This window comes from Siphateles boraxobius, unplaced genomic scaffold (genome assembly GCF_051911475.1).
Source record: "Siphateles boraxobius isolate OS27281-9 unplaced genomic scaffold, OSU_SipBor_1 61, whole genome shotgun sequence".
In the NCBI taxonomy this organism is placed as follows: Eukaryota; Metazoa; Chordata; class Actinopteri; order Cypriniformes; family Leuciscidae; genus Siphateles; species Siphateles boraxobius.
The window spans coordinates 13,273,680-13,300,000 of NW_027509188.1; the positions used below are offsets into that span (position 1 = coordinate 13,273,680).

At 42.4% G+C, this 26,321-nt stretch overlaps 1 protein-coding gene and 1 pseudogene across 4 annotated transcripts in view; both read right to left on the minus strand.

Annotated features, from left to right (window-relative positions):
* The window catches only part of LOC143718563 (uncharacterized), a 185,629-nt pseudogene that overhangs the window by 153,912 nt on the left and 5,396 nt on the right, over window positions 1-26,321 (minus strand). The window lies entirely within an intron of this gene.
* LOC143718338 (uncharacterized) overlaps window positions 8,011-26,321 on the minus strand; it is a 207,772-nt gene continuing 189,461 nt past the window's right edge. For 2 of the 3 annotated variants that reach the window (XM_077209419.1, XM_077209420.1), the window contains exons 2-3: window positions 17,874-18,165; window positions 8,011-9,149 (exon numbers count right to left, since the gene is read on the minus strand). In XM_077209419.1, coding sequence (XP_077065534.1) covers window positions 8,137-9,149; window positions 17,874-18,117 — 1,257 coding nt within the window. In that variant the 5' untranslated portion in view covers window positions 18,118-18,165 and the 3' untranslated portion in view covers window positions 8,011-8,136. Of the gene's footprint in view, window positions 9,150-9,705; window positions 9,861-17,873; window positions 18,166-26,321 lie in introns of those variants that run through there. The other variant, XM_077209421.1, reaches the window with a different exon arrangement.

Below are 26,321 nucleotides of genomic sequence, written 5' to 3' on the forward strand. Positions count from 1 at the left end.
CACACACACACACACACACACACACACACACACACACAACACATAAGAAATGTAGAATAATACAGTCAAATTAACTACACTGCATTCACATGTACTACATTTTGTTCTTACTAAGTTTGTGTTGGAACAGCTCAACATCATATCATGTATAATGTTGGTCTCCTAATTAATAATAATAATATATATATATAATATATATATATATATATATATATATTTATACCATATGCATTTTTAATATGAGTAAATCAAAAAACAAAAACCTAGATGAACTCTGAGCTATGGCTACACCGCATGATTTTGAAAACGGTGAGATCTTTTTAAAGTCACACAACATACCTTCAGTCAATGAGCTGACTCCCTGATCAGTGTCCTGACTACTGAACCATGGGGCTGATTGAGACGCACCCCTGGCCTTCAGACCAAGTGTATGTGTTCAGAGGTCAAATTTGCACCCCATTAACTAAATGATTTCTGGAACCTTTATGTGGCTGCTAATTTGACTTAAAAGCCGGCAGCTGAGGCTCACTGTCAGAGGAGAAACGTGCACACCTGTGTAAGAGGAGCTATCCCTGGTCCTGAACACCACTGGTTGTCATAGATGGCGCTCTCCGTGGTGCTGGATGTGGGTGTGCTGCTTTGTGCAGGACAATTATGCTACCACAATACAGACAGAGATAATCTATATTGGGATTTTAGATTGTAGCAATGTTTATACACACAGAGAACAAAAACATTCAAAGTATTCCCAGTTTACACATCCAAATTTGATCCCATTTCATCCCCATCTTATCTCAGAAATACATTTTTAATATCAAACTGGGTAAAATAATGATAACTGACAAACGCAAACTTTTGTACATATGTTTATTAAAATACAAAACTTAACGTCAACAATAATGACAAACAATTAACAGGTGTGCAAAATTGAGTGTACTAAAGTGTCAGAGTGTTACGTTTTTATATGTCTATTACTTTTATATGTATATGTATGTATGTATGTATAGTACTCATGTATATAAACTACAGTCAAAATATATGCATTTTAAGAACAACAAACATTTAACTAGTGTGCAAAATGAAGTATATTACTCATGTATAAAAAACTACAGTCAAAATATATGCATTTTAAGAACAGATCTAAGATCTGTGCACGGATGTTGTGCGACATTGGAGGCGGTTCCACGGCGGTGGCATTAGGCGGGATGGGCATCGGTGTTGCTGTGAAAAGAGAATGTTGGGATTTAGTTTGGAGGGAAGAGCTGGGAAGGGTATGAGCCGGGGCTGCGGATGTCGGCGGCGGATGCCTCATTCTTGAATTGCCCTCTATAGTTTGATAAGGAAAGTTTGGTGGAGGATAGGAAGGAAAGGAGGGATGAAAGTGAGATGTGTGGGCTTGTGCTGCGAGCGGATGCTGGCTTGTGCTTGTTTGCTCTACTGGGGCTGCAGGCCACTGAAAAGGGGAGGGGTTCGAAATTGTTGGGTAGACCTGTTGAAATGCTTGGGCGTGTGCAGCTGGCGGAGGTAGCTTCGCGCTAGTGTCTGCGACAGGGGCTGGAGGCCACTGAAAAAGAAAAGGGTTAGAAACCATGGGAGGATATGGCTGAGGGGCTGAAGAGAGGCCGCTGGGCCCGGCTGCCGCTGCTGCGGCATAATCCGTGGTGATATGCTGAGCGCGTTGGGAGGTGGTTGTGGTCTTGCCTCAGTGAACTCTGGGGCGCGACCTAAGCTTGCTGAAGGCCTGTTGCCTTCATGGACGCCTGATGGACGAAGAGAACCGGATCTTGTGCGGGTGGAATACAATGGTGTTGTCTGAGGTGGATTCTGGGCCCTGCGGGTTCTGCTTTGCCTGTTGCCCATCTTTGAAGCAGATGAAGGCCTTGGAGAGAGCTTAGTCGATTGAAAAGAAACGTAGAGATCGTACAGTTCCGCTTTGTTGTTATTTCCGCGAGAACTGTACGTCAGAATTACACATTGCTTGCTTCAATCCTACGACAGTCCATTTCCCAATAGGTGGGAATGGCCGAATGGAAGGAGGAAGCTGGGGAGGAAGTTGTAAGTCTCACTGGGGGCGGTGAAGACTGCCTCGATGTCTTGTCGAGCGTGAAGTTGTTCGGGCTGGCGTGCGGCCACGAGTCGAAGCCTGGGGCTCGGGTGCGATGTCAGGCATAGGAGGAATTATCCCGGGTCCGGCAAACTGCGGCGGATCCATAGGGATGTTTGCTTCGTCGTCGGAAGAAAGGCTCTGAGACATGGCAGCAAGAAGACGAGCCAAAATGCAGATAAACTGTCAAGGAACAAAGGTGGGTTCTGCTGTTATTTATCTTTTCCTGAATTGATTACTGATTGATCTCCACTTGTGCTAATTGGGTTAATTATCTGCACCTGCTCCTCCTGAACCTTGTTAATAAAACATAATTTAAAACATTGACACCTAAAGGCGGACATACACTGTGCAATTTTCGTCTGATTTTGAGTCAAATTCTGACTCGTGCGACTCCTTTTCGAGTCGCGCCGATTTTCAGCTTTGTCGTGCATCGTTTGTTGTGCAGTGTACAGGGAGAAACGAGAGGCGCTTAACCTCTCTATATCGGCAATCGGATGAATTTCTGGCATGTCAGAAATTTTGGTCGCTCCTCATGACTATATCGCACAGTTGAAGCGGAGCTACGAACCGATTGCCCTAAACTCAGTGTTTTTCCCTCTCCTGCGCGAAAACAGAATGTAAAAAAAAAAAAAAAAACGAATAGAGGGAGATCTTTAAGTTCAGTAATTCAAACTAGCTACAAATTACTGTTGCTTACCTCCAGTTATTACCCACGTCTTCCAAGCAGACCTGCGATGTAACACCGTGCCTCTTTTATTAATTTGCTAAACAATGTTTTTGTAATAAACCTGTTTTTAATTTTCATTGATGACTAATTATTGCAGTGTTCGGACATATTAGTCTGCTAATATAATTATATGCCTATAATTCATTGTAATCGACCTAAATGTTTTAGACAATTTTCAATGAGGATCCTCATTGAAAATTGTCTAAAACATTTAGGTCGATTACAATGAACTACAGGCATATAATTATATTATTATTATTTTATTATTCCTCGAGGAGTAAGCTTCTATGTAATATTTTATTATCCTCACAGCGCATTGCGGTGATGTGCTCTGAAATTATTGCGTGGCAAATTAATTCTAATAGCAGATCAATTTAATAATAAAATTAGCCTTTCCTAATACAATAATACTAATAATAATTTAATACATAAATTGGAAGTGCTAAATCATCTTGATATTGATAGCTGATGCTTGTTTTGACAATATCTGTGGGCACATGATATCGTCAGCCGCAACCCGGCACTGGGGTTTATCGCACATATTTCACACGTATAGTGTGAGCAGTCAGGCTGCAACTCGACGTTCGGACCGTATAGTGTGAGCACATAAATCCTGCGCTTTGGCTTTACATTGCATGCGACTTACTCATTCAGTGTGAGTAGGAACCTTGCTGAAATCGCACAGACATCGCAGTGTATGGCCGACTTAAGAGACATGTTAAAAATCTGTGTAATCATACCATTAAACTGCACACTACACGCCCTCAACAGCTTACCAGTGATGTTATCTAGTCCAGGGCGTTTATTTACTTTTATCCTTTTAAAAAACCTAGCCAGTTTAGGAGAATCAATACTAAACACTGTATTACCTTGCCAAGAATCATTCTTTACAGTATCATCATCCACATTAAATCTTAGATAAAATTTGTCTAGTTCATTAGCTAAACACACATTAGAAGTATATCCATTTAAATATACCACAGTTCTATTACTTTTCTGTAAACCTGTCATTCATTTCATTCCATCCCACACCACCTTTTGATCAGAATTGAATCATTTATATCCCAATTTCTCTTTTTAATCATGTTTTCCCTTTCGCAGTAGCAGCACTTATTACCTTCCAAACAATAGAATAAGCAACTTTATCACCACTTTTAACGATCAAGATGTACTGGTTCTCAGAATCCATCGATATTAATGACAGAATCCACGTCGGCATCCATCAGCCACGTCTCCGTGATGGCCACACACAGACACACACACACATACACACACACTGACTGAACTCATGTGTGTAAGATACTCATGCCTGAAGTTCGTCCACCTTGTTTTTAACCGATTGGACATTAGCAAGGACTATTAAGGGTAGAGGAAGATGTTTCTTCCTTGTTAAAATTCTCACATAGTCTCACGCCGCCTATTTGGCGGGAGTAACTACGACTGTTACAAGGCCCGGGCGCCTCCTCATGGCGACCGCTGGGTAGGGTGGGTTCCCTTTTGTATGGATGTTTTATCAATTAATGGTTTCCACCCGAGCTAAGATCCGGGCCTACCCCTCTTGGGCTAACCACCGTGCGGGATTGTTCTACTGGTTGCGTTAAAAGAGAATGAAAAAGAAGTCCCTGGTCCCTCTGGAATCCAGGGCAACAGTAGAAGTGGAAATGCAAGGGAAGCTGAGCTGGCCACGAAACATGACTGTCTGGTGTGTGGTAGATCCTTTCCATTGGTGAGAAGTTTAGGGATGCATAGGCACCACCATCATGCCATGGAAGTGAACCAAGAAAGGATTGTAGCCCTTCAGTCTAAACGCAAAGGATGGACAGAGAGTGAAGATTCTGATCTAAGGAGGTGTGCAGAATCTTTGAGGGAGGAGGGGATGAGGATCTACTTATCCTCATCCATGAAATCTTTCAACATTGGTCAACTGAAGCTCTAAAGAAGAGACTTCAAGTCATCAAGTGGGACCCACAAAAAGCGAACATCGAGTTAAGTCAGACCCTCCCGATCGAAACAGATACTTTAATAAACGTATTACCATTGCCCGGGCATTAAACCCGAGGGCGTGGACTGAGGAGGACATCAAGTTGCTAATGACAGCGGATGCTGCATGGAGAGCGGATATGACAAAAAAAGAACTGATAGACAACTTACGTTCATGTATGGCTGGATGGACAGCTGAGGTCTGATGAAGCTGGGAGTGGAAGCCAGATGTTAGCGGTCAGAGAGGACACTCGTGTACTACTACATCTGCTATCCAGCCGCTCGGTGCAGCAAATGTAGATCAACCCTGTTGTTTAACAACATGGATTATCTATCCTGTCGAGGAATGGAAGAGAGGGCTGTTTGAACAGGCTCTCCAACAGTTGGAAGATCCTCGGCTGGGGGCACCCATAATAAGGAACTTGATTAAGGACATCTTGGAGGGCCGATATTCTAAGGAGGAAGAAGCGGAGGCATTGGATGTTTACGTGTCTACCCTCTTCCTGATGAAATGGAGCCTCACTTCTCGGAAAACGATCAATAAATCAACAAGGTCCAATAAACAGAAACGAAGACTACAGTATGCGCATGTGCAGAAATTGTATCGCCACAGGAAGATGCTGCAAGAACTATTCTGGAGGGTCACTGGAAAGAGACACTTATGGACTCTGATATGCAAATAGAGGGACTTGAGGACTACTTGCCTGAGACATTTGCTGCCTCTGGTAGTCCCAGGGTCGAGCCCTTCAACGGCGAAGTGGTGGAAAGATGGGAGATTCTGAAGTTACTTAAGTCCACCTTGTTTTTAACCTATTGGACATTAGCAAGGACTATTAAGGGTAGAGGTAGATGTTTCTTCCTTGTTAAAATTTTCACACAGTCTCACTCCGCCTATTTTTCATATTTTCCTTCTAGTCCCGCAATCTTCTTCAGGACTAAAGAGCTGGTAATTGTTATAAGCAATAATGTCCTTAAACAGGGGAGAGTTTGCGAGTTGCCTCGGCACCAAGCTGCCTGTGTTTAATCCAAGGAGAAAGTCTCAGTATATTGAATCTGATTTGGTAATGTTCCAGCAGCAAAGTTGAATAAGAGTATTAAAAGCAGCAAAGATATGACCCCCATCTTTCTAAAACCATCATGGAATAATAGAAAAGATAAACAAATAGACCAGAAAGAACTGCAAACGAGTCAAAGAAACATACTCCAACAGACAATAATGCTTGCGCAATCACACTCAACTGCATCGTTGAGAGTTGTTCTAATATCGGCATCACTGGTTCTAATTATTCCTGGCTCATTTCTTACATCAGCAACATAAAGCATTATATCACTGTACAAGGAAATAAATCTGCCGCTTACACAGGGTGTTCCTCAAGGTTCGGTTCTTGGTCCATTATTGTTAATCATTTTTATATATCCACTTGGTAACATCATACACATTCATGGACTTCAATTTCATTGCTATGCTGATGACATTCAAATTTACCTCACCACCAGCTGTGATAGACCATCCCTGCCTGACTCATTCACTGCATGTATCAGGGATATCAAGCATTGGATGTCTCTGAATTTCCTCAAACTAAATAACAAAACTGAAATATTAATGATTGGCCCAGCTACCTCAGTCAAAAGGATGGACCAGTGCTTTGATATTGATGGTGTTCATGTTTTGCCACTCACATTTTTCAGTCTTTTTTCAATCTTTGTAATATTGCATATCTTCGATCTTAATTCATGCGTTAATCACATCACGTCTGGATTATTGCAACGCTCTTTTTCCTGGTCTGCCCAAAAAACGTATTGCAAGATTACAGTATGTTCTGCTCACATTACTCCTCTACTGCATGATCTTCACTGGCCTCACGTATTCACTTTAAGGCATTAAATGGTCTTTCACCTCCATATCAGTCAGATCTACTCTACTCCTACTTCCCTGCCCGGTCCCTTAGATCATCTGAAATTGGTCTTTTGTCCATCCCTCATTTTCGGTTGTCCACTGTATAGGTGGAAGGTCATTTATTGTAAATGCTCCTAATTTATGAAATTCACTACCCCTTACACTTAGTAATATATCAACAATGGAGCTATATAAGGCGCTATATAAATAAAACTACTACTACTTCTTATGTTTGATTTTATTCTAATTTACTCTGAAATTACTCTGAAATAATTTTCCCAAGTAAAGGAGAACTCCGGTCAATTTTAACATTGAGCTCATTTTTTTTGTAAATTTGGAGTGCTGTCAGTACAGAGAGAACAACGACAAAAATCGGTGTTGCCTACACAGTGTTATCCTCTTTTTAAAATTTGCACCCTGTTGACTTAAACGGGGCAAGTTTTAAACCAGCTTTTAGCCTCTTAACATCCTTGATGTGTCATTACAAGTGCACAGCCATGTGAGTGATTTTATTCAGAGTGAACACGGTGAATCTGACTGCAGTAGATGTGAAAGATATGAATAAAAGTGATGTTAATTCAGCCAGCTCACATACCTGTATTTACTTCCTGTTTTCGGTCGAAGTCCACAGTAGTCGATTGTCGAGTGCGCACACGCGATCATTGGTAACTAAGTGGAGAACGGTGGAGACTCAGACTGTCAGCTGTTAGCCGATGATGGTGCTGTGTGGTGTTCTGAGAATATCAGCTCAAATGGATAGTTCATCTGAATCAGATGTTGAACACACTCGTGCATTCAACAATCGACTACTGTGGACTTCGATGCTGACGTCAGCAACCCTGGAGGAATGTCATGTAGTCCCTACCGGCTGTTTGCTGTAATCCTTAGAAATTGATTTCTTTAAAAGCAAATATCTCCCTTTGCTTTGAACTTTGAGCGTTGTAACTTTGCAGATGTTGTTTATGCTCAAACAGCAACATTACACACTAGCTAAAGTTAGAAAAGTGAAATCGTGTTTTACCACCCCTTTAATATTTGAAACTCTATAGCAAAGAAGATGGTCAGGTGTGGCCACTGGAGTTAATGTTTACAAAAATAAAATAAAAAGCCTCAAGGGGAAAGTATAAAGAGGTAAAGAATATGAATAAAAATAATAATAATACAAATAAAATAAGTGGTCATGAAGGCGGACAATCAGATGACGCCCATATTCAGCTGCGGTGAGAAAATGACATTTTCTACTGCCGTTCTCTTAAACAAAGAGCACAAACGGTCTCACATTCACATGACTTTTCAAATGTATTTGTAAGTTTAATGTTTTTATTGCATTGATCACAATTGAATTGACTTTCTCCAGAGTGAATGCGCAAATGATTCTTGAAATTTCTCCTTTTTCTAAACCTCTTGTCACACTGAGGAAAATGGCTATTTCTTTTCAGAATGAGTTTGTAAATGCCGTTTCAGGTCCGAGTGATATTTAAAGCTCCTCTCACACTGAAGACACTTGTAAGGCTTCTCTCCAGTATGAGATCTTATGTGAATCTTAAGGTTTCCTTTAATTGTGAAGCTTTTACCACACTGAGGACAGGTGAAAGGCTTTTCTCCAGTGTGAATTCTCATGTGATTCTCAAGGTTTGCTCTGTATCTGAAGCTCTTTCCACACTGATGACACATGTAAGGCTTCTCTCCAATGTGAATTTTTACATGATTCTTAAGGTGATTCCTGTCTGTGAAACTCCTATTGCACTGTTGACATATAAAACATTCCTCTCCTGAGTGTATCTTCATATGGTGATTATTAAAACTATCTTTAAATCTAAAACTCTTTCCACACTGGTCACAAGCAAATGGCTTCTCTCCAGTGTGAATTTTCATGTGAGTCTTAAGATTTCCTTTCATCGTGAAGCTCCTTCCACACTGTTGGCAGGAGTGAGGCTTCTCTCCAGTGTGAACTCTCATGTGGGCATTAAGGATTTTTTTCTGTGTAAATCTATTTCCACACTGAGGGCATATGAACGGTTTCTCTCCAGCATGCATTTTCAAGTGGAATTTAAGGCTGTCTTTTCGATTGAAACTTTTTCCACACTGTTGGCAGGTCAAAGGGCTCTCTCCAGTGTGAACTCTCATGTGGACTTTAAGGCTTTCTTTTCGACTGAAACTTTTTCCACACTGTTGACAGGAGTAAGGCGTCTCTCCAGTGTGAACTCTCATGTGGACTTTAAGGCTTCCTTTTCGACTGAAACTTTTTCCACAATGTTGGCAGGTTAAAGGGCTCTTTACAGTGTGACCTCTCATCTGGAGGTTTCTAGTTTCTGTTGTATAAATCTGTGAGTAACTAAAAGATTTTACCACAGTCATAAATTCATGACATTTCTCATACTGCTCTTTCTCTTTCCTTTCATTCAGTTCTTGACTCTCCTGTTTCAGCTCCATCAGGTCTACAGTGAAAAGAAACATAGACAAGTTAATACCATTTAAATGGCACTAAAAACATAAATGAAGACAGTTAGACGTAAAACATCAAATCCAACAACGTATGCTAGATCATATACCTACTAAACAACTGAAAAATGTGTACTCAATCTCAGAACCTTTTGTCAATATTATTTCTTTCCTTTCTTTAGGATTTGTCCCAAATACTTTCAAGCAGGCAGTTAGCCCTTATAAAAACCCACAATAGTGCACTGCACAGATTTTATTGAACAAGAATAATGGAGTCAACAAATGTTAAAAGATTAAAAAAGATTAAAGTGGCATTTTACTGTACAAAACCAAAACAAGGAAAGTCTGATATTTGGACAATTTTCTGATTTGTTGCTGAAAATAAAAATGGAAAGAACTGGACTTTGTAAGTTGCAACAAATAAAAAGTTGTTGATATCCAACAAACACAAATTTGGCGCAGGAAATTCAGCAACTCAACAGCATTATTTTGTACAAGATTATCAGGTGATGAATTTCATTATCTTTATAATGTTGCTCAGGAGCTAGTTACCCTCCTCCATCCCCAGCTCCTCTTCTTGTCCAGTCAGGACTTGGGCTTCTGATATTCCTCTTCAAATCAGACTAATTTTTCTAAATAGTGGTCCTGACAGAATTAGATTTAGACTATAATCAGGGAGGCTTAAAATTACCAAATTTTAAGTTGTTTGGAAGCAATCCTCCCCTCACTTTATTTGAATTAAAGAAATATGTTCCCACAGACATTTACTGTATAAATGGGATGATAAACTAATTAAAACAACAAAGGATAATCCTATAATCATCCACTCAGTCCAGATGGAAACTCAACTGAGAACTGTTTGTGGTCTCAGCCATCCCAGCACTACACCACAACTTCTCCATTCAGATCCGGGCCAACTCCAGATCAGATGGAGGACCTGCACTAGACACGACCACAACGCATGATGTAGTCAGCCGGATCCGGGCCGTACCAAGATCAGATGGTAGACCTGCGCCTAGTAGGGTTGTGAATCTTTGGGTGGGCAGTGAATCTTTGGGTAGGCAGCGAATCGATTCGATTCACGATTCATAGGTTTTCGCAAATTCAGAAAGATTCAATTCAATGCGATTCACATTAAATTTCGATGCGATTCGATTCTTCATTTTTTATATGCATTCATAGGAGTATTTAAATGCTTCCCCCAATGGGTCTTAGTCAGGGTGTGAATTACACAGTGGTCTTCAGGGGTCAGAGAGTGGGGACAAAAAAAAACAAAAAAACTAATGACATTTTGTCTATTGTTAATGTTAGTTCATGTTAGTTTTTAATGAATCTATTATTATAAAAAATATTTCCAAAGCCTATAAATTAGCATTTGTAGAAATGTAAGCCAAGATTTAAAAAGGCTTTAAAAGTATTGTTAGTTCATCATGCTAACTATTTTGTAGGATAGTGTTAATGGATACACAACCTTAAAGTGTTCCTGGTACATTAAACATCCTTCCATTGTGAGACTAAAATGAACTTTCCCAACTAAACCTTTACTAACTTTTCCTCATGGAATAGTAAGTATTCCTCATGGAATACTCTTTGTTTTCTCTTAATACTGAACATTTTCCTTATGATTCTGAAAGAAAACGCGCCGGGTGTCAACTTGTGCTATATTAACGATTACGAATGCAATTTTAATGCGCATCTGACTGATGGATAAACCACGCGCTCTTATTTCAGTGTAATTAATATTGTACTTATTTCAGCAGTTTTCTTCGTACATTCAGTTTATCAACATTAAGTTCAATTTCATTCATCATTCATGATTCATCGGAAGCTTGTGCATTTTAGACACCTATGCGTTTGCTCTTTCCATGTAATAAATGCGCACCCTTGAATATGTGGGGTTTTCCTTCAGCTGCTCAGGACGGGTATGACTCATTTCCGTATAACTTCAGTAGCTTATCTTAAAGAAAATAACGGCGACGTTTCCACGCAACGAACGTGTTGTTTCATAGCAGTGCCCGCGCAATGACATGGCAGCTTTATCAATGGCTTGAGCGGTTTGACTCAAGACTTGCTTTCTCGATAGAGAGCTGTCATCTGCTCATGTGAACATCAGTGACTGTGCTGAGGAGAGCTCAAACATGGACTGCTCAAACATCAGTAGATGAGAGCTATATGGGACCGAGCGCGAGAGAAATCCAGTGAAAGATGGTAAAGAGTGCAGCGAGTATCTGTGAAGGAGAGCTGTGAGGACGCGAAATGACGCCGCACAACGACTCCATTAATTCGCGCATGTAGTCATTTAATGTTTATATATTTTAAAGCACTGAATCGCTATAGAATCGCAAATTATTAGATTCTTAGCATTTTAAATCAAATATTGACCGAAATAAACGATTCACGATTCAAAATACATGTTTCAAGATCGATGCATAAGCATAGTCAGGATTTGTAATCGATGCATCGAGAAAACGAGTGAATCGTTACACCCCTAGCACCTAGACACGACCACAACGCATGATGAGGTCAGCCGGATCCGGGCCGTATCCAGATCAGATGGTAGACCTGCGCCTAGACACGACCACAATGCACGTCCCTCCTCTCTTCATCAATTTGTACTGGTTGCCATTTGCGCATCAAATTTAAGGCACTGACGTTTGCCTACAGAACAACAACTGGCTCTGCACTCCTACACCTAAACTCACTACTTACAGTGCCCTCCACTAATATTAGCACCCTTGGTAAATATGAGCAAAGGCGGATGTAAAAACTAATTCTGCGTTGTTTATCCTTTTGATCTTTCATTTAAAAAAAAAAAAATCACAAAATTCTAACCTTTCATTGAAGTAAAACAATACAAGTGGGGGGAAACTCACATTATGAAATAAATGTTTTTCTCTAATGCATGTTGGCCACAATTAGAAACCCCTGATTGTCACCCCTAGAAATTCTTATGAGTAAAATATCTCTGAAGTATAGTCCCATTAATATTTAATTTTTTTTTTAGCACACAAGGTTGACTAGGAGCATTACATTTTCCCGCCCTGACTTCCTGTTCCACAGGAGTATACATATGAATTATCACAAAGGCCAAATTCACTTAATCATCCATCGAAATGAGTAAAACCAAAGAATATAGGCCAAGTTCTGAAGTGCAGCAGAAGACTGTTGAGCTTCACAAAATAGAAAGTGTCTGTAAGAAATTGGCTAAAGCATTGAACATCCCCATTTCCACCATCAATTACGAATCTGCCTGGCATAGGACGTGTGTCTATATTGTCTTAATGGACGGCAAGGAGGATAGTTTGAGTGGCCAAAGACTCCCATGATCACAGCTGGAGAATTACAGAGATTAGTTGAGTCTTGGGGACAGAAAGTAAATTAAAAAAAATATATCAAACAGCCCCTACATCACCACAAGTTGTTTGGGAGGGTTAAAAATCTTCCTCTCTCATCCTAACACAAACTCCAGAATATTCAGTTGTCAGACATGACTGGATCTTCAAAAGGGACCAGATTCTGTGTTCAGATGAAACTGAAAAAGAGCTTTTTAGCTGTAAACCTACCAGGGTCTGGTGCAAACAGGGATAAAAAGTTCCCCATACACAGTTAAATATACCGCTGGATCTTTAATGCTGTTGGCCTATTTTTTTGCTGGAGGTCCTGGACATCTTGTTCAGATAAATGGTATCATGGATTCTAACAAATACCAACAGATAAAAAATAAAAACCTGACTGCTTCTGCTAAAAATCTTATAATGTGCACTGGTTGGATCTTCCATCGGGACAAGGATCCAAAACAAACATCAAAATCAACACAAAAATATGTCATTGAGCAGATAGAGCTTCTGCCATGGTCGTGCCAGTCCCCTGACCTGAACCCTATAGAAGACGAGTGGATGAAACCTATAGAAGACGAGTTGATGAACCCTATAGAAGACGAGTGGATGAACCCTATAGAAGACGAGTGGATGAACCCTATAGAAGATGAGAGGATGAACCCTATAGAAGATGAGTGGATGAACCCTATAGAAGATGATAGGATGAACCCTATAGAAGATGATAGGATGAACCCTATAGAAGACGAGTGGATGAACCCTATAGAAGACGAGTGGGTGAACCCTATAGAAGACGAGTGGATGAACCCTATAGAAGACGAGTGGATGAACCCTATAGAAGATGAGTGGATGAACCCTATAGAAGACGAGTGGATGAACCCTATAGAATATGAGTGGATGAACCCTATAGAAGACGAGTGGATGAACCCTATAGAAGACGAGTGGATGAACCCTATAGAAGACGAGTGGATGAATCCTATAGAAGACGAGTGGATGAATCCTATAGTAGATGAGTGGATGAACCCTATAAAAGATGAGTGGATGAATCCAATAGAAGATGAGTGGATGAACCCTATAGAAGAGTGGATGAACCCTATAGAAGATGAGTGGATGAACCCTATAGAAGATGAGTGGATGAACCCTATAGAAGATGAGTGGATGAACCCTATAGAAGATGAGTGGATGAACCCTATAGAAGATGAGAGGATGAACCCTATAGAAGATGAGAGGATGAACCCTATAGAAGATGAGTGGATGAACCATATAAAAGATGAGTGGATGAATCATATAGAAGATGAGTGGATGAACCCTATAGAAGATGACTGGATGAATCCTATAGAAGATGAGTGGATGAATCCTATAGAAGATGAGTGGATGAATCCTATAGAAGACGAGTGGATGAACCCTATAGAAGACGAGTGGATGAACCCTATAGAAGACGAGTGGATGAACCCTATAGAAGACGAGTGGATGAACCCTATAGAAGACGAGTGGATGAACCCTATAGAAGACGAGTGGATGAATCCTATAGAAGATGAGTGGATAAACCCTATAGAAGATGAGTGGATGAACCCTATAGAAGATGAGTGGATGAATCCTATAGAAGATGAGTGGATGAACCCTATAGAAGATGAGTGGGTGAACCCTATAGAAGATGAGTGGATGAACCCTATAGAAGACGAGTGGATGAACCCTATAGAAGATGAGTGGATGAACCCTATAGAAGATGAGTGGATGAACCCTATAGAAGATGAGTGGGTGAACCCTATAGAAGATGAGTGGATGAACCCTATAGAAGACGAGTGGATGAACCCTATAGAAGACGAGTGGATGAACCCTATAGAAGACGAGTGGATGAATCCTATAGAAGATGAGTGGATGAACCCTATAGAAGATGAGTGGATGAATCCTATAGAAGATGAGTGGATGAACCCTATAGAAGATGAGTGGGTGAACCCTATAGAAGATGAGTGGGTGAACCCTATAGAAGACGAGTGGATGAACTGAAGAGAAGCACCAACATGGAGCTGGGAATCTGAAGGATCTGGAGAGATTCTGGTCTCTGATCTCAATGCAATGCTAATTTTATTTCTATAAAACATGTAAAACACCTGCCGTTGACCAAAGTACTTTCCAGCATAGATAATACAACAAAAGCAATTACATAGTCACACAAACAAAATTAAAATCACTCAGTCAGTTCTAAAAGACTTTCAAACTAGATCTCTTTTATCCGGTGTTCTTCAAACTCGTTGACATTATAGAAGAAGACTCATAAGCTGTTATCTTGGGAAATCGACGTTGCAATAATTTGGTGGCAATAAGTGTTACTAATGTGAACTAGAGAAAACATACATTTCATAACCACTTTCAATTGTTTTACTTCAATGAAACGTTAGAATTTTTTGAATGAAAGATCAAAAGGATAAACAATGCAGATTTATTTTTACAGCCTCTGTCTTTTTTTTGGTCTATTTAATTGAATGCAAGAGTTTAGTTCCAGTCCTCCTTCAACACACATACCTGTAGTCTTCAAATAAGTTTTGCACTCCTGCCTTACAAGGACATAACTCGCTGCTTAACCAACATAGTATGATGTAGTGAGAAAATTAGAAAATAAAGCACAGGACGTGATTAATGATTAAAAGAGTTAAGATCAATAAGTCAATAAGATTATTAATTATTATTATTAAACAGTCAAACATATGTAAAAATGCACATCCCTGTGGGATCGGGTATGTCTTAAGCTGTGTTGCTAGTAACGCGTTACAAAAGTAATGCATTACAGTAACATTACTTTTTACTGTAATGCAGTAGTGGAAGGCATTACTAATCAATTTTCAGTAATATTTTACTCGGTACATATGTTCAGTTACGCTTGCGTTACAGCACACTTTTAGTTTTAATTGTAAAAAAAACAACAACAAAAAACACCAAGACCGCGAGAAATTAACGAATGAAAAATGCAAGTAGGCTAAGTTACCTGTTCGTGGTCAGTCAATAGCCGCGTGTGGTGTCCAAGTTTGTAAATAAAGACTAAATGGCAGCGTCTGATATATTTGTATAGCGATTTATTTTTTACAGGAGTGCCGTGAGGCATGATTTCGGCCTCTGTGCTCGCGCTGGCCAGAGGAAAAGCGGCTAATGGGTGAATATGGCATGAAGAAGACTGTACATTCGCGAGATGGACGTATGCGCATTAGGCTACTCTATTTGTTCTGTGTTTTCTTTCTAAACAGTTAGGCTATGTTTAGGTGGTATTTTTCTTGTTTTCATCACGCAATCATGTTTTTGATGCGGTGGTGACGCGTTCACGTAACATGATGTAAGGAAAGCAACTAAAATCTGTCACAAAGAACCGGCAAAAGCAATGATTATGAATATTTCAAATATAGCAAGGAGACATTTTAATTGTTTATTAATAAAGATAAAGTGCTGACTCGCGATCTTCGCAGTAGTGAATGCGCCAGAGAGAAATGCACATTTCATAAGCAGAGAGCAGTCCGTTTTCTTTCGTTTTGAATTGTTCTGTTTACAAGTAGACATTTCAATATAAATATATTTTTCAGGTCTGTGAAGTAGGCTACCTTATACGCTGAGTTTCGGTTAATTTATGAGACGTGCTCCAGTTCACGTGCAGGCGCCTCTGTGTCGTGATTAGCCTATCTATTGTCTGCTATATTTACTTCTTATTTATTGAATCCAGGCAATTGGTTGATGAAACATTGATTAAAATTAAGATACAATATCAAGATACAAATCGAAATTAACTTTAAAGAAAGGCTTCGTGTCTTCTGTTTGAGGTCTCTGTGAAAGTTTAAAAAAGTCTTTTAGTGCCGCTTCAGAGCGGTCGCGTCTGTAATGGAGAACTGTCACGTCCTTACATTGTTTTTTCCTTATAAATGCGAAAACGAAAAATAAAATAAAATGAATATTTTATGTTCTGTGGAGAGCCAACCCTTCTTCATCCGGTGGGTACGTATTACTTTTGATTTGCGCAGTGTAATTCACAGAATTACAAAAAAATATTTTGCCTCCTAAAAGTTAACTATTTTTTTTGTCAAGCGTGAATGCATGTGTATTTCCCTCATATTAAATATAAAACGCATGTGTAGACTGATATTTTTCTAATGTCTGGACTCTTTTAAGGGGGGTATCCTATGGATAAACAGACGTTTCAATATATTGGTATTAAATGCATTTTCTGAGAATTTATATTTCAATTTTTGACTGCAAATGTCACGTCGAACGCTGGAATTCCCCAATTTTAAATAATTTATCCTCAACTAGTTTTGTGGTGTAGCTCTATTTTATAATGTTAACTTCAAAATTCAAATAATACTAACAGTAATTTAAAGATGTGGTAGCATTTGCTCTGGACGGGAAGGATAACTCTTGAAGTTGGAAGGGGTGTGTCGCGATTCTGCAGGTTCGTGGATCTGAGTGTCGCGATTTCGGTTTCATATCGCATATCGTTACAGCCTTAGAATGTTAAGTTCTACTACTGTATATCTATTTTGGTGAAAGTAACTCAAAAGTAATACAGGAGTAATGTAACGCATTACAATTCTGAGACAGTAATATTGTAAGGTAATGAATTACTTTTAAATAACAGTAACAAGTAATGTATAATGTATTACAGTTTAGAAGTAACTTGCACAACACTGGTCTTAAGTGAATGTAAACAGTTAAGAAAGAAATCGGTGTGTTCTAATGTATTGGTTCCGTTCGTCAGGTCTTAAAGAGACGGCAGCCTAATAAACCTGCTGCTGTCTGTGTGGTTATTTAATGTTAATCAAACACATGTAATTGTTAGATACTGTTGCATCAAAATTTATAGACAAGTAGTTTGTTTAGGCATGGTTTGTAAGGAATTACAAATCTGCGCACATATTTTCAAACGCACATAACTATAGAATCAATTCTTAATGCGCATGTGAACGCCATCAGCGTCTATCACAGGTTCACGTTTAAAGTCTGTTTAGAGAGAACGGTGTCGTCTTAGCGGCCCCTAATTTAATAACAAACTATCATTTAGACGGAAGTGAATCAATCAAAACTAACTTTAGCTGGAAAAAACATTTTTCAAGAACCATTATAAAACCAAACCAATCTCTGTTACCTTAAATTATATGTTTATCTCTGTAAAGCTGCTTTGAAACAATCTACATTGTTAAAAGCGCTATATAAATGAGGATGACTTGCCCTGACTTGGCATTATTAAGTGATAGAAATGAATGATTTTAAGTGTTTTTAATTATAGGGTTTAATAAGGTTATACAAAATAGCTTTTTTGGCCATTTCTTTATTGTTTTTTGTAATAAATCAAACAAAGAGATGCATGATGCAGAATGACTGAAGAACGACTTTGAGAATGAAACTAACCTGTTTGTTCCTCAGTATCTTCATGTTTGACTCTGAATGTTTCTTCAATCTTAACGTTTTCACACTCCTCTTTAATAAACGGCATCTTTGTTTGTTCCTCAGTATCTTCATGTTTGACTCCGAATGTGTTTTCACTCTCCTGTTTAATAAATGCTTTCTTTCTTTGTGTCTCAGTATCTTCATGTTTCACTCTGAATGTTTCTTCAATCTTCACGTCTTCACTCTCCTCTTTAATAAACGCCATCTTTATAATAGTGTCACGTGGATCTCAGTCGCTTCACCAGGAGTTTTTCTGTGTGTTTCAGAGGAGAATAATTAACAGAAAAAAGGGTTATTTGTAGATTATATTTAATGGATCACACTGTGTTGAAAACAGTTGATTTGTAGAAGTTGTCATTACTAGGGATGAGTACCAAAACCCGGTATTAAACCGGCCCGATAAGCTTGGACATTATCGATTCTGCTGTCGGTACTGGAGCAATGAAGAAAATATACGTACTATGTATTATTGCTATAAAGACATTATCATGAAAAATCTTATCTCGCCAGCCATTTCTATAATAATATTAAACCATCTGTCTGTGGTGCATTTTTGCTATTCACAGTACAGAAGAAAGAGAGAGAGAGAGAGAGAGAGAGAGAGAGAAAACCCCAAACCTGCTAGATTACCCAATCACAGAAAAAGAGCTGATGGATAAAATTCAGGCTCTGCCAAAAAAAAAAAAAAAGGCAAGACGGCATCCTTAACAAAATGCTTAAAAATATAAACCCCAAATTCAAATTGGCCATAATGAAACTATTCAACTTGGTTCTGAGTGTTGGTCATTTCCCTGACACCTGGAACAGAGGACTTATAACGCCCATATTCAAGAGTGGAGACAAATCAGACCCGAACAATTACAGAGGCATATGTGTGAGCAGTAATCAGTAATCTGGGAAAGATATTCTGCAGCATCATCAACACGAGACTCGTTCACTTCCTCACAGAGCGCAATGTCCTGAGCAAAAGACAGATTGGATTATTACAAAATTTTAGAACATCAGATCATATCTTCACCCTACAAACCCTGATTGATAAATACATAAACCAAAACAAAACTAAAATATTCGCTTGCTTTGTAGATTTCCAGAAGGCCTTTGATTGGATTTGGCATGAAGGCCTTCTTTCTAAACTTCTAGAATCAGGTATCGGGGGCAAAAACATACAACATAATAAAAACAATGTACTCAAACAATCAATGTGCAATTAAAATTGGCAATAAACAAACTGAGTTCTTCACTCAAGGGCGGGGTGTGAGACAGGGCTGCCTACTATCACCGACCCTTTTCAATATTTACATTAATGAATTGGTGAAACACCCAGAAGAATCAGCAGCTCCTGGCCTCACACTACATGACTCCTCTATAACGCTCCTGCTGTATGCAGATGATCTGGTCCTGCTGTCTCCAACAGAAGAGGGTCTACAGCAGCTCCTGGCCTCACACTACATGACTCCACTATAAAGCTCCTGCTGTATGCAGATGATCTGGTCCTGCTGTCTCCAACAGAAGAGGGTCTACAGCAGCTCCTGGCCTCACACTACATGATTCCTCTATAACGCTCCTGCTGTACACAGATGATCTGGTCCTGCTGTCTCCAACAGAAGAGGGTCTACAGCAGCTCCTGGCCTCACACTACATGACTCCAGTATAAAGCTCCTGCTGTATGCAGATGATCTGGTCCTGCTGTCTCCAACAGAAGAGGGTCTACAGCAGCTCCTGGCCTCACACTACATGACTCCTCTATAACGCTCCTGCTGTACGCAGATGATCTGGTGCTGCTGTCTCCAACAGAAGAGGGTCTACAGAAGCTCCTGGCCTCACACTACATGACTCCACTATAAAGCTCCTGCTGTATGCAGATGATCTGGTCCTGCTGTCTCCAACAGAAGAGGGTCTACAGCAGCTCCTGGCCTCACACTACATGACTCCTCTATAACGCTCCTGCTGTACACAGATGATCTGGTCCTGCTGTCTCCAACAGAAGAGGGTCTACAGCAGCTCCTGGCCTCACACTACATGACTCCAGTATAAAGCTCCTGCTGTACACAGATGATCTAGTCCTGCTGTCTCCAACAGAAGATGATCTACAGCAGCTCCTGGCCTCACACTACATGACTCCACTATAAAGCTCCTGCTGTACACAGATGATCTGGTCCTGCTGTCTCCAACAGAAGAGGGTCTACAGCAGAACCTGGCCTCACACTACATGCCTCCACTATAAAGCTCCTGCTGTACACAGATGATCTGGTCCTGCTGTCTCCAACAGAAGAGGGTCTACAGAAGCTCCTGGCCTCACACTACATGACTCCACTATAAAGCTCCTGCTGTATGCAGATGATCTGGTCCTGCTGTCTCCAACAGAAGAGGGTCTACAGCAGCTCCTGGCCTCACACTACATGACTCCTCTATAACGCTCCTGCTGTACACAGATGATCTGGTCCTGCTGTCTCCAACAGAAGATGATCTATAGCAGCTCCTGGCCTCACACTACATGACTCCTCTATAACGCTCCTGCTGTACACAGATGATCTGGTCCTGCTGTCTCCAACAGAAGATGATCTACAGCAGCTCCTGGCCTCACACTACATGACTCCACTATAAAGCTCCTGCTGTACACAGATGATCTGGTCCTGCTGTCTCCAACAGAAGAGGGTCTACAGCAGAACCTGGCCTTACACTACATGATCTGGTCCTGCTGTCTCCAACAGAAGAGGGTCTACAGAAGCTCCTGGCCTCACACTACATGACTCCACTATAAAGCTCCTGCTGTATGCAGATGATCTGGTCCTGCTGTCTCAAACAGAAGAGGGTCTACAGCAGCTCCTGGCCTCACACTATATGACTCCAGTATAAAGCTCCTGCTGTACACAGATGATCTGGTCCTGCTGTCTCAAACAGAAGAGGGTCTACAGAAGCTCCTGGCCTCACGCTACATGACTCCTCTATAACGCTCCTGCTGTATGCAGATGATCTGGTCCTGCTGTCTCCAACATAAGAGGGTCTACAGCAGCTCCTGGCCTCACACTACATGACTCCACTATAAAGCTCCTGCCGTATGCAGATGATCTGGTCCTGCTGTCTCCAACAGAAGAGGGTCTACAGCAGCTCCTGGCCTCACACTACATGACTCCAGTATAAAGCTCCTGCTGTACGCAGATGATCTGGTCCTGCTGTCTCCAACAATAGAGGATCTACAGCAGCTCCTGGCCTCACACTACATGACTCCATTATAAAGCTCCTGCTGTACGCAGATGATCTGGTCCTGCTGTCTCCAACAGAAGAGGGTCTACAGCAGCTCCTGGTCTCACACTACATGACTCCACTATAAAGCTCCTGCTGTACGCAGATGATCTGGTCCTGCTGTCTCCAACAGAAGAGGGTCTACAGAAGCTCCTGGCCTCACACTACATGACTCCACTATAAAGCTCCTGCTGTACACAGATGATCTGGTCCTGCTGTCTCCAACAGAAGAGGGTCTACAGAAGCTCCTGGCCTCACACTACATGACTCCATTATAAAGCTCCTGCTGTACGCAGATGATCTGGTCCTGCTGTCTCCAACAGAAGAGGGTCTACAGCAGCTCCTGGCCTCACACTACATGACTCCATTATAAAGCTCTTGCTGTACGCAGATGATCTGGTCCTGCTGTCTCCAACAGAAGAGGGTCTACAGAAGCTCCTGGCCTCACACTACATGACTCCACTATAAAGCTCCTGCTGTACACAGATGATCTGGTCCTGCTGTCTCCAACAGAAGAGGGTCTACAGAAGCTCCTGGCCTCACACTACATGACTCCACTATAAAGCTCCTGCTGTACGCAGATGATCTGGTCCTGCTGTCTCAAACAGAAGAGGGTCTACAGAAGCTCCTGGCCTCACACTACATGACTCCTCTATAACGCTCCTGCTGTACGCAGATGATCTGGTGCTGCTGTCTCCAACAGAAGAGGGTCTACAGAAGCTCCTGGCCTCACACTACATGACTCCACTATAAAGCTCCTGCTGTATGCAGATGATCTGGTCCTGCTCGCTCCAACAGAAGAGGGTCTACAGCAGCTCCTGGCCTCACACTACATGACTCCTCTATTACGCTCCTGCTGTACACAGATGATCTGGTCCTACTGTCTCCAACAGAAGATGATCTACAGCAGCTCCTGGCCTCACACTACATGACTCCACTATAAAGCTCCTGCTGTACACAGATGATCTGGTCCTGCTGTCTCCAACAGAAGAGGGTCTACAGCAGAACCTGGCCTCACACTACATGACTCCACTATAAAGCTCCTGCTTTACACAGATGATCTGGTCCTGCTGTCTCCAACAGAAGAGGGTCTACAGAAGCTCCTTGCCTCACACTACATGACTCCACTATAAAGCTCCTGCTGTATGCAGATGATCTGGTCCTGCTGTCTCCAACAGAAGAGGGTCTACAGAAGCTCCTGGCCTCACACTACATGACTCCACTATAAAGCTCCTGCTGTATGCAGATGATCTGGTCCTGCTGTCTCAAACAGAAGAGGGTCTACAGCAGCTCCTGGCCTCACACTATATGACTCCAGTATAAAGCTCCTGCTGTACACAGATGATCTGGTCCTGCTGTCTCAAACAGAAGAGGGTCTACAGAAGCTCCTGGCCTCACACTACATGACTCCTCTATAACGCTCCTGCTGTATGCAGATGATCTGGTCCTGCTGTCTCCAACAGAAGAGGGTCTACAGCAGCTCCTGGCCTCACACTACATGACTCCACTATAAAGCTCCTGCCGTATGCAGATGATCTGGTCCTGCTGTCTCCAACAGAAGAGGGTCTACAGCAGCTCCTGGCCTCACACTACATGACTCCAGTATAAAGCTCCTGCTGTACGCAGATGATCTGGTCCTGCTGTCTCCAACAGAAGAGGATCTACAGCAGCTCCTGGCCTCACACTACATGACTCCATTATAAAGCTCCTGCTGTACGCAGATGATCTGGTCCTGCTGTCTCCAACAGACGAGGGTCTACAGCAGAACCTGGCCTCACACTACATGACTCCACTATAACGCTCCTGCCGTATGCAGATGATCTGCTCCTGCTGTCTCCAACAGAAGAGGGTCTACAGCAGCTCCTGGCCTCACACTACATGACTCCACTATAAAGCTCCTGCCGTATGCAGATGATCTGGTCCTGCTGTCTCCAACAGAAGAGGGTCTACAGAAGCTCTTGGCCTCACACTACATGACTCCACTATAAAGCTCCTGCTGTATGCAGATGATCTGGTCCTGCTTTTTCCAAAAGAAGAGGGTCTACAGCAGAACCTGGCCTCACACTACATGACTCCACTATAAAGCTCCTGCTGTACACAGATGATCTGGTCCTGCAGTCTCCAACAGAAGAGGGTCTACAGAAGCTCCTGGCCTCACACCACATGACTCCACTATAAAGCTCCTGCTGTACACAGATGATCTGGTCCTGCAGTCTCCAACAGAAGAGGGTCTACAGCAGAACCTGGCCTCACACTAAATGACTCCACTATAAAGCTCCTGCTGTATGCAGATGATCTGGTCCTGCTGTCTCCAACAGAAGAGGGTCTACAGAAGCTCCTGGCCTCACACTACATGACTCCACTATAAAGCTCCTGCTGTACACAGATGATCTGGTCCTGCTGTCTCCAAAAGAAGAGGGTCTACAGAAGCTCCTGGCCTCACAATACATGACTCCTCTATAGAGCTCCTGCTGTATGCAGATGATCTGGTCCTGCTGTCTCAAACAGAAGAGGGTCTACAGAAGCTCCTGGCCTCACACTACATGACTCCTCTATAACGCTCCTGATGTATGCAGATGATCTGGTCCTGCTGTCTCCAACAGAAGAGGGTCTACAGCAGCTCCTGGCCTCACACTACATGACTCCACTATAAAGCTCCTGCCGTATGCAGATGATCTGGTCCTGCTGTCTCCAACAGAAGAGGGTCTACAGCAGCTCCTGGCCTCACACTACATGACTCCAGTATAAAGCTCCTGCTGTACACAGATGATCTGGTCCTGCTGTCTCAAACAGAAGAGGGTCTACAGAAGCTCCTGGCCTCACACTACATGACTCCATTATAAAGCTCCTGCTGTACGCAGATGATCTGGTCCTGCTGTCTCCAACAGAAGAGGGTCTACATCAGCTCCTGACCTCACACTACATGAATCCTCTATAACGCTCCTGCTGTACCCAGATGATCTGGTCCTGCTGTCTCCAACAGACGAGGGTCTACAGCAGAACCTGGCCTCACACTACATGACTCCACTATAAAGCTCCTGCCGTATGCAGATGATCTGCTCCTGCTGTCTCCAACAGAAGAGGGTCTACAGCAGAACCTGGCCTCACACTACATGACTCCTCTATAAAGCTCCTGCTGTACACAGATGATCTGGTCCTGCTGTCTCCAACAGAAGAGGGTCTACAGAAGCTCCTGGCCTCACACTACATGACTCCTCTATAAAGCTCCTGCTGTATGCAGATGATCTGGTCCTGCTGTCTCCAACAGAAGAGGGTCTACAGCAGAACCTGGCCTCACACTACATGACTCCACTATAAAGCTCCTGCTGTACACAGATGATCTGGTCCTGCTGACTCCAACAGAAGAGGGTCTACAGAAGCTCCTGGCCTCACACTACATGACTCCACTATAAAGCTCCTGCTGTATGCAGATGATCTGGTCCTGCTGTCTCCAACAGAAGAGGGTCTACAGAACCTCCTGGCCTCACACTACATGACTCCACTATAAAGCTCCTGCCGTATGCAGATGATCTGGTCCTGCTGTCTCCAACAGACGAGGGTCTACAGCAGAACCTGGCCTCACACTACATAACTCCACTATAAAGCTCCTGCCGTATGCAGATGATCTGCTCCTGCTGTCTCCAACAGAAGAGGGTCTACAGCAGCTCCTGGCCTCACACTACATGACTCCACTATAAAGCTCCTGCCGTATGCAGATGATCTGGTCCTGCTGTCTCCAACAGAAGAGGGTCTACAGAAGCTCCTGGCCTCACACTACATGACTCCAGTATAAAGCTCCTGCTGTACGCAGATGATCTGGTCCTGCTGTCTCCAACAGAAGAGGATCTACAGCAGCTCCTGGCCTCACACTACATGACTCCATTATAAAGCTCCTGCTGTACGCAGATGATCTGGTCCTGCTGTCTCCAACAGAAGAGGGTCTACAGCAGCTCCTGGCCTCACACTACATGACTCCTCTATAACGCTCCTGCTGTACCCAGATGATCTGGTCCTGCTGTCTCCAACAGACAAGGGTCTACAGCAGAACCTGGCCTCACACTACATGACTCCACTATAAAGCTCCTGCCGTATGCAGATGATCTGCTCCTGCTGTCTCCAACAGAACAGGGTCTACAGCAGCTCCTGGCCTCACACTACATGACTCCACTATAAAGCTCCTGCCGTATGCAAATGATCTGGTCCTGCTGTCTCCAACAGAAGAGGGTCTACAGAAGCTCCTGGCCTCACACTACATGACTCCACTATAAAGCTCCTGCTGTACACAGATGATCTGGTCCTGCTTTTTCCAAAAGAAGAGGGTCTACAGCAGAACCTGGCCTCACACTACATGACTCCACTATAAAGCTCCTGCTGTACACAGATGATCTGGTCCTGCAGTCTCCAACAGAAGAGGGTCTACAGAAGCTCCTGGCCTCACACCACATGACTCCACTATAAAGCTCCTGCTGTACACAGATGATCTGGTCCTGCAGTCTCCAACAGAAGAGGGTCTACAGCAGAACCTGGCCTCACACTAGATGACTCCACTATAAAGCTCCTGCTGTATGCAGATGATCTGGTCCTGCTGTCTCCAACAGAAGAGGGTCTACAGAAGCTCCTGGCCTCACACTACATGACTCCTTTTTAAAGCTCCTGCTGTATGCAGATGATCTGGTCCTGCTGTCTCCAACAGAAGAGGGTCTACAGCAGAACCTGGCCTCACACTACATGACTCCACTATAAAGCTCCTGCTGTACACAGATGATCTGGTCCTGCTGTCTCCAACAGAAGAGGGTCTACAGAAGCTCCTGGCCTCACACTACATGACTCCACTATAAAGCTCCTGCTGTATGCAGATGATCTGGTCCTGCTGTCTCCAACAGAAGAGGGTCTACAGAAGCTCCTGGCCTCACCCTACATGACTCCACTATAAAGCTCCTGCTGTACACAGATGATCTGGTCCTGTTGTCTCCAACAGTAGAGGGTCTACAGAAGCTCCTGGCCTCACACTACATGACTCCACTATAAAGCTCCTGCTGTACGCAGATGTTCTGGTCCTGTTGTCTCAAACAGAAGAGGGTCTACAGAAGCTCCTGGCCTCACACTACATGACTCCTCTATAACGCTCCTGCTGTACGCAGATGATCTGGTGCTGCTGTCTCCAAC